The following is a 9,088-nucleotide window of genomic DNA, read 5'->3' as shown; positions in this document are numbered from 1 at the left end:
CTCCTTGGCGGGGAAATGGAGCTTCTCTTGCCGGCTACCTTCTCTGGCCAATTAATACCCTTTTTAGGCCGATTTCTACCGTTTATTCACCCCGCAAGAGAAGTCTGGTGGAGACTAACTTAGTAGCAGGGTTGCCACAGCTGGCCTAGAATCTTCGTTTTTTTTTACCTTGCTCATACCTTGCTTCCTTTTGTGGCAAAAATTACCTAATTAGAGTAAATTCACTTACTAGTAATTTAATCATTCACAGCATAGTGCAAAACAGAAATTCTGTATCTTTCTTTAGTTCACCAAAAAAAGCCTGAACTCCAGCCTTGTTAGCTATATGTATAAATTACTATAATGACTAAAAATTGGCTACCTGTTCACTAATGTGACAAAGAAAAAGACAAAACAAATGCACAAACATGATTTGAAGATTTACACAATTACACAATTATAATTGTATTCAGATTATAAAATCATTGGGCACACTGGCACAGCCTTTTGTTGACCTATACAATTTATGAGTAATATGACCGCACTAATATTGTTGCCTTTTAATTTTTAAAAGGGGAATTCCCATTAGATTAATCACAATTTTTCTTAACCATTAGTTGGCACATGGTTGACAGGGCTCAAAATTCATTTTTGGGACTAGGTGCACTGGTGCACCCAACCTAAAAAATTAGGTGCACAAAAATTTTTTTGGGTGCACCATATGAAACAAAACCTAATTTTAGGTCCTAAGTTGCTCCTCTTCTGAGCTTGAATTTAAAATGAGAGCTAACTTCAACATCTTAAACAAGTAATACAACAAAAATTTTATTGTTTTTCTGATACTTAGAGACCAAGAATATCCAGAATACTATTATACATTTCTAATGTTAAAAGTTCCTACAAAAATATTTGGGTGCACCAGTGCACCCACAGAAAAACATTAAGTGCACAACTCCAATTTTGGGTGCACTAAGGTACACGTCATAATGTAATTTACCAACTCAGATGAACTTTCATGCTGAAGGTACACGTGCACCTAGTATTTCGAGCCCTGGTTGACCTCATACATGTATATGATAGGTGTGATATTTTGAGGCAATAATGTTTAATTGATGAGGAACAGGTTAGATATTCAATCCATTAGTGCTCAGAGACACGTGGGACCCACAATATGTTTGTAAATATTGTGTATTCCTGACCTGATGTATAATATTACAAATTGCATTATATAATTCATATAATGATTTATGATAATTTGGAACTACATGCACATGTAGTGACTAACATTGAGGATCATATAACAACATCATATAACATCTGTGTCCACAATGTCATCAGGGTCCATAATATCACCACCTTGAGAAACAGTGTGCTTTTTAAATGTCTTAAAAGATATTTTTACTGTGCACAACATACTTTTGGCATATGCACTCCTTCACACCTCAAATGTACATACCTAGGGTATGTTGCAGTAAAAATATCTTTAAGCACACTGTTTCTCAAGGTGGCGATATTATGGACCCTGGTGATATTATGGACACGGATGTTAAATCCAGATATGTAAACAGGTGTCTATGAATAATATAATAATAAAAGACACCCATTTTATGATGTAAACATATATTTATGATGGTGTTATTTGAGGGCAAACACACACACACACATGAACACACACAAAACAAGGACAACAGGGACGGCATACTTCACCCCCTCAAGCCCTCTGCCAGAACATACAGAAACTGCACTGCAGAAACACAAACATACACACATACAAAATCGCACAAAGGCAGACATGCAAAAAAAAAAAAAACAATATCATATTTCATTCCCTTGGGATGAAGTTAAAACGATAGAAATGCGATTTGCATTATAATATTTTGAGCCGATCACATTCTAACGGTCCTCATTAAATCTGATCATATGAGCTGAGAGCCAGTATCATCATAACAGATGTCTTCTGATTATAATATACGCTTCAAAAACATCGGTTTAAACCTCAAAATAACATCAATATTCACGTCCACACACACAAGAAAAATTTAGAGCGGGAAGAAAACGGTTTCTATGGGCAAATAAATCCAAATCTCCGTCTACCATAAGGTAGGCAAAACATGATGGACCCCAGAGCTGATCCAAAAACAACGCCTTTCTCTTCACCTAAAACACCGACCAACCTTTTGGGGATATCGAAGACTCGAAGCCAGCTGCGGTCGTCTCTGACCACCTTACACTTGCCGTAGTGCAGCAGGTCCTGGATAAAGTCTGGAGCGCTGGGAAACAAGGAGTAGACGGTCCAGCCGAGCAAAAATGCCGAAATCAAAGAAAACCAAAAGACTTCCAACAAACATGAATCCATCTTGGAATATACTATTAGCCCCCAGAATCGCGGGGGACGCAACCTACTGAGATCATATTGCAATACCAATATTGGGATATAAAGTCAACAAATTTGGCACAAATATTACTGAAATCTGTTTTTAATATATTGAAATAATGATGTACAATATGTTGTATCATTTATCTTATTCATAAAGAGAGCAATAAAAATGGTGAATGTCTTTTGCAGTGGACAACTTTGGACTAACCCAATATTTCCCCCCATGAGGCAGTGCGGTTGTTGGCGCTTGGAAGAGTGGTGAGTGTTTTTTACTGATTTTGGAAGATTTTAACCCAAATTTTATGCCTTCTGTGGACTTAATAAGTACAGTTTTCGCTTTCACATATATTTTCAATGTGATAAGAACGTACCAGCAATTGGAGAGTGTCTTAGATTTTGTAGAAAGTTCTTGAAAGTCGAGGTTACTCGAAAGTGGCGTGTGTGAAGGTGGGAGGGGGGCATCTGGGAAACGAAAATCACACGTCTTTTCTTTCCTTTTTGATTTGAATGTCACGGCCTGCGTATGTGATATTAGCGTGTGGTTGTATGACATTTCGAGTATTAACCTTCTGCTGTATATCTCTGTCATTGGACACCTGTGAAGATTGTGAGCCAGAGAGTAAAATGACAAAACAATACAAGAAGTAATCAAATCACATAATACAATTTGAGAAACAAATGAATAAACTTAGAACTACAAGGCAAGTCAACTTATTAACATTGTGAGAGTTATTGATTCGAGACAACAAATAACGACAGTTATATAGCCACCAGGCTCTCACTAGGCTGTTAGAGTGTAGGGGCCCCTATGCTGTGATTTTGACCTCGAGTCCTAACGCTGTGATTTAGCCCCCTACCACGCTCCTCCGCAGCGTCCGCTAGCGCGCTATAATTAAATCCACATCTGGGCGCGCGGCGGGGTCCCCAGAGCAACACAGTGCGGAAGCATTAGCGTGTATTTGTGTCCTGGGGCTGAGAACGCATTTTGCGCAAAGCATGCTGGGTAGCAGAGTGAACTGTCCTGGGGACGAGAGTTTGTGGAGAATGCCAAAACTCCCTCCGTGGCTAAGTTCCTTCTGGGCAAATGTAGAGGGATAACGGTACACCCTCATAGCGTCACCAAATGAGGTACTTTGTAAAGGTCCGTTTCATTTGGTATATATTACCATTGTGACAGCATTTTATACCCCAAAATAGGAATCTTGCGTCTTGTTTTAGGTCCCGATAGTAGAAAGAATGCAGTGTACATGTATTCAGATGGCCGCCGTGTAACGTTACGTACTAACGAGCGCGCACGACAATACCGCCAGAGTAGAGTAGGTTATCATAACCCTTTAGAAAGCGCAAAGAAAACAAAAACGACAGATTTGCATTAAAGAAAGTTTATTTTCCATAGCCTGGGCTAAGCCACGATCTATAACCTATGGCTTCTCCACGGGCGCTGGGGACGAGCGTGGCCCCCTACACTGTCTTTTAACTAGCATAGGGTTGTGCCACAGAAAGTTGTCCCTCTGTACCTGACCCATATGCTGTGAAAAAATTCTGGTGAGAACCCTGTGACTGACATTGGTTGTTCTCAGGGCCTCAGCATAGCAGCACTTGAAGGTTGATGGAATGTCCAACTCCGACAAGCAACAGCAGCAAAACACCTCAGCAGGCGAGAAGTGGAGAGTCAAGACCCTGGACGAAATCTTAGAGGAGAAGCGCAGACGGAAGGAACGGCAGACCATGGAGCAGGGGAGCAAGGGAGACCACTCGGGACATCTTGAAGAAGGTAAAGCTGTAAACAAGTAAAATCTGAGATTTTATACCTCCGGGCTTTTTATTGTATATTCTTAATGTTGTTTGTTATGAATAGTTGATGGTGTTTTTGTGTTAGATTTAGTGTTCCAAACAAAGAATGTATCGATACCGGACACCCTTCTGTGTGAAAGGTCATGCAAGTGGACGAGACTTGTAATACTTAAAATACACCAAAAACCAAATGTTGAAACCATTTTCACGCTCAAAGGGGTGTTTGGCCAACAAAAGGCACTATTTTCCCGCCCGAAAACACATATACAATAAAAACAAAAAAAGTGCATCATCTACAGCCCAATAGCAAAACATATACCAAGTCCTAAAAGAATCCGTCCACCCAAACGCGAGAAACAGCTGCGAACGTGAAAATCTACATCTCCCACAAAACCTTCCGCGGAAGGATTATCCTCCCCCGGAGGTAACAATAACCTCAGATACTCAGTACTGTAGCCTGTGACAGTGTTATAACCAGCCTGAAACGTTTGTCATCTCTATTTTGTTTGACATAACATCATGTCTGTGCAACAATCTTAGGGGGGTCCGGGAGCATGCTCCCCCGGGAAAATGTTGAAACAGTATTTGACACATTGGGCAAAAAGTTGTGTTTGTCATGATGAGGGGAACAATATGTCAAATGACAGCAAAACAGACACTACCTAGAGGGATGATTCAAGGGAGTTAAGTTGTTTTTTTACATTATGCATGAGTGTGGCCATACAGTATATTGCACTGTATTGTTCTGCACAAATTATATTATAATTTATAATATTGTTCCTTACTTTGACACTTTCTTGCAGACACTTTACCAGTGCTTTTGTGTCATCATTTACAGCTCAAAGAGGGGGTCAACAGCTGAACGTCTGCAAATAATGACTGAATGTTTGACAAAAGATGGTCATGTTACACATTTTTTAAATATATGATAGTATTGTGGTATTGCAGGAAGTTGGCAGAGTTAATAAAATTCTTCCCCCCATTCACTAGGCAATCGGCTAGTATGTATGCACTAAGTTGACTAACACATTAACTTAGCATTCTAACCCTCACTTAGTCCTTTGTATTGTTTCAGGCATTTCTTCCCTTTTCTCCTGATTTTTAAGAATCAAAAGAGCATTTCTTTTCCTTTGTCCCACATTGTAGGGGAGCTGGAAGATGAGTGGGCCCCCCACAGAGCACGAGAGACTGGTACAGATCCCTACAGGCACATAGAAAATGGTGGGTTAGACAGCTATTGACGCTAGTAAGGCCCCTTGGATGACTGCCATGTAGTAGGCACAATGGCTCTGGTGGGCTGGACAAAAAATATCTGGAGTTTTACGGTCAGAATGCATGCAATTTAACGATTATTTGCTTAAGGACATATACTTCATTTACACTAACTTCACAGGATTGGGCAAAAGGTTTTTCGTCCCCAATTGAGAAGTAAAATTAGTGAGGCAACTTACAGGAATGCACAAAAAAGTCAAGTCTGTGATTATGTATTTGTATAGCCTACATCTTGACAGTTATGACTTTCCTTCGATGTAAAAAAATGTCATGTTGGCAACCATCAAACTAGTAGTAAAAGATCCCTACCCTGTAAAGTGTTAAAACAATGCATGCTGTCTGAGCCATTCTACCAGATACCTGCGCCATTGTGCCTACCTGGCAGTACCACCTGATACACCTGGTGCACACCTGGAGCTTTGCAGGTGTGTCAGCTGGAGTCCAGGTGAGCTAACAGGTGTGTGGTGTTTCCTCCAGGTGAACTTCAGGAGAAGAAAGGAAAGGAAGGGGTGACGGAGGGAGGTGGCAGTGATGATGAAAGGATGGAGGAAGGACTGGATATCAAACCTCCACAGCCCAAGAAAGACAGCAGGTATGCATGTGTGTAAGGTCAGGGGTTCAAATCCTAACAGTTGAAATTTAGAGCCCCTTTATTCATAATACTGGTCAGGCTTGTGGAAATGTTGCTAGCAACAGAATGATTTATGCCATCACAAAGACAGATTTTTAAAGGATAAGCGTGTTTGAGGCAGTCAGATTTGTTGCTCATGATCTTTTTTGTTCCAGGTCTTCCCACCATTCCCATAAGGACAGAAGGAAGGACAAACACCGGGACCGATCCCAGCGCCGGAAGAGGTCGCTGTCCAAGGAAGGCGCCGACTACGGTCCCGCCAGGCAGAAACGCCGCAGCAAGGAACCGGAGAGGGCGGACCACAAGGAGCGCAGACACGCCAGGCCGGCAGATTTTGCAGCAAGGGGTCGATCACAGAAGCAGCCTTACCGTGAACGCGAACGTCCGCGGGAAAGACCCGAAGCACCGAGGGAACCAGAACCATGGAGACGAGATCGAGTTGGGCCTCGTCCAGAAAGGGAACCACCACGGGGTGATAGGTTGGCTCCACGTGCCGACAGAGAGAGGGAACGGCCACGGTCGAAGGAGGACTTAAGGAGGAAGGAGCGACGGGATGTCGGTCCTCAACAGAGCAGCCGCAGCGGGCAGAGCAGGAAACGGGAGGGGGAACGAAGCCCAGTAAGACCACCACGTGATGAACAGAACTTACGGGCACAACCAAAGTACGAATCACCAAAGGTAAAAGAGCAAGATGAGCCACAGAGTGCAGATGAGAGGGTGCACACACCACCAAGGGAGGAGGAGGAACAGGAGATCGAGGTCGGAGGTATGGAAGTAGAGAGGGAGGAGGAGAGAAGTGAGAGTTCTGGGGAGGGGTCATCAGGGGAGGAGTCAGGGTCAGAGGGTGAGGGGTCAGAGGGCGAGGGGTCAGAGGAAGGGGAGGAGAGTGGGGATGAGTCAGGATCAAGCAGCTCCTCTTCTGAGGACGAAGATTCTGGGGAGGAATCTGGATCCGGGGATGATCAAGGCAGCGAGAGATCTGGCAGTGTGCGATCCACAAGTCCAGATCACGTTGAGAACAAAACACACCATGTCCACGTCAAGTCCAAGTTTGATGAAGAGTCAGGAGGGAGTGAGGAAGAAGATGACCAATCAGAGCCTCCCTCTGATAACGAGTATGTGGTGGCAGATTCGCCTCCTGAGTCGCCACCAGAGCTGAAACCAGAGATTCCTCCATACCTCCCTGCTGTCATGGGCTGCCGCAACGTGGAAGAATTCTCCTGCCTCAACAGAATAGAGGAAGGCACGTACGGCGTCGTGTACCGTGCAAAGGACAAGAAGACGGGAGAGATTGTGGCCCTAAAGCGGCTCAAGATGGAGAAGGAAAAGGAAGGGTTTCCCATCACCTCCCTTCGCGAGATCAACACCCTTCTGAAAGCTCAGCATCCGAACATTGTGACGGTGCGCGAGATCGTGGTCGGCAGCAACATGGATAAGATCTACATCGTGATGGATTACGTTGAGCACGACTTGAAGTCGCTAATGGAGACCATGAAGCAGCCGTTTCTGGTTGGGGAGACGAAGACTCTGCTGATCCAGTTGCTCCGGGCCGTACAGCACCTCCACGACAACTGGATCCTCCATCGGGACTTGAAGACGTCCAACCTCCTCCTCTCGCACAAGGGCATCCTCAAGGTCGGGGATTTTGGGCTGGCGCGTGAGTACGGTTCCCCGTTGAAACCGTACACACCAATCGTGGTAACCCTGTGGTACCGTGCCCCAGAACTCTTGCTAGGAGTGAAGGAATACTCCACCCACATCGACCTGTGGTCCGTCGGGTGCATCTTTGCTGAGTTTCTCACCATGAAACCCCTCTGGCAGGGCAAATCGGAGATCGACCAACTGAACAAGATCTTCAAAGACCTGGGCACCCCGAGTGAACGGATCTGGCCTGGCTATAATGAACTCCCTGCTGTAAAGAAGTGCACGTTCGCTGAGTATCCTTACAACAACCTTCGCAGTCGATTTGGAGCGTACCTGTCAGACCTAGGCTTCGAGCTCCTTAACAAATTTCTCACGTACTGTCCCTCGAAGAGGATCACCGCAGAAGACGCGCTGAAGCACGAGTTTTTCCGTGAGTCACCGCAGCCGGTGGACCCGAGCATGTTCCCAACATGGCCGGCAAAGAGCGAACAGACCACGACACGCGTGAAGAGGGGAAGTAGCCCGCGGCCACCAGAAGGAGGGTTGGGTTATGCCCAACAGTTGGCAGAAGATGGGGACATTGAACCTGGTCTGGGCTTTCACTTCAACACATCCCAGCAAGGGGTGTCAGCGAAGGGGGCAGGCTTCAATCTCAAGTTCTAGTTATTCCTAACTAGTCACTAAGATCTTACCTAATATCCATTCTAGTTTAGCTCATCACCTCTCTCCAGAATGGCCAGAGTCCCTAAAGTAATACCTGTTCAAATTCATGCATTTTATATTTCACTCTGTAAAAATATTTGTCACGTTGTATTTGTGTATTAGATTTCTATCATATGATCTAAAAATAAGAAAGTAAAATGCAAAAGGGTTTATAAAAAGGATGCCTTCCAAGAAAAAAAAGCCAAAATTTATGTGTTCAGACTCAGAGAATGAAAATTGTGTGGCCTTTGTATTTCGGACTGGGGGAGGTTCCTGGTTGATCTGGGTAAATGTTAAGAGACTAGCATTGAATGTATCTCCTTACACTTACAGCTCATACTAAGGTCTTTGTGATATAACACTAGCTTTGTGCAGGACCAGCAGATATGATAGAATATGACTAGCCTCAAAGAAGGGCAAATATATGTGTATCCAGATAGATTTGAAACTGTACATATCCACTTGTGGTTGCATATACATGTAGTGTGGAATTAAACTAAGTACATGCAGTCAATGTTGTTTCAGATCATATGATTTGTCTCTTCAGTGGTGTAGAGTTATCTTTTTATAAAAATTCATTACCGCCATGCCCATAAAATGTAGTTTTACAGGAAGTAATGTTTTGGTTTGTGTTTCGAGTTCCATAATTTTGGAGTCTGGGGAAAGAAACTGTTGCTGTAGCATACTGG

General features: G+C 43.7%; 2 protein-coding genes across 3 annotated transcripts in view; one reads left to right on the top strand and one right to left on the bottom strand.

Annotated features, from left to right (window-relative positions):
• Nucleotides 1-2,349, bottom strand: part of LOC109487727 (polyprenol reductase-like) — a 12,265-nt gene extending 9,916 nt beyond the window's left edge. Inside the window, exon 1 of the mRNA XM_019791784.1 lies at nt 2,154-2,349. Coding sequence (XP_019647343.1) covers nt 2,154-2,335 — 182 coding nt within the window. The 5' untranslated portion in view covers nt 2,336-2,349. The remainder of the gene's footprint in view (nt 1-2,153) is intronic.
• A 174-nt stretch (nt 2,350-2,523) lies between these two features.
• LOC109487688 (cyclin-dependent kinase 11B-like) lies at nt 2,524-8,929 on the top strand. Of its 2 annotated transcripts, XM_019791713.1 has the most exons (5): nt 2,524-2,614; nt 3,937-4,130; nt 5,297-5,371; nt 5,900-6,014; nt 6,209-8,929. In XM_019791713.1, the coding sequence occupies exons 2-5, from the start codon at nt 3,971-3,973 to the stop codon at nt 8,358-8,360; spliced, it is 2,502 nt and encodes an 833-aa protein (XP_019647272.1). In that variant the 5' UTR covers nt 2,524-2,614; nt 3,937-3,970; the 3' UTR covers nt 8,361-8,929. The 2 variants fall into 2 exon arrangements, with proteins under 2 accessions (XP_019647272.1, XP_019647273.1); XM_019791714.1 differs by lacking the exon at nt 5,297-5,371.
• The last annotated feature ends 159 nt before the right edge of the window (nt 8,930-9,088 follow it).

This window comes from Branchiostoma belcheri, unplaced genomic scaffold (assembly GCF_001625305.1).
Source record: "Branchiostoma belcheri isolate BF01 breed outbred unplaced genomic scaffold, Haploidv18h27 scaffold9, whole genome shotgun sequence".
NCBI lineage: Eukaryota > Metazoa > Chordata > Leptocardii > Amphioxiformes > Branchiostomatidae > Branchiostoma > Branchiostoma belcheri.
The sequence above is the reverse complement of the archived record's forward strand: the minus strand, read 5'-3'. Positions and strand labels throughout refer to the sequence as shown.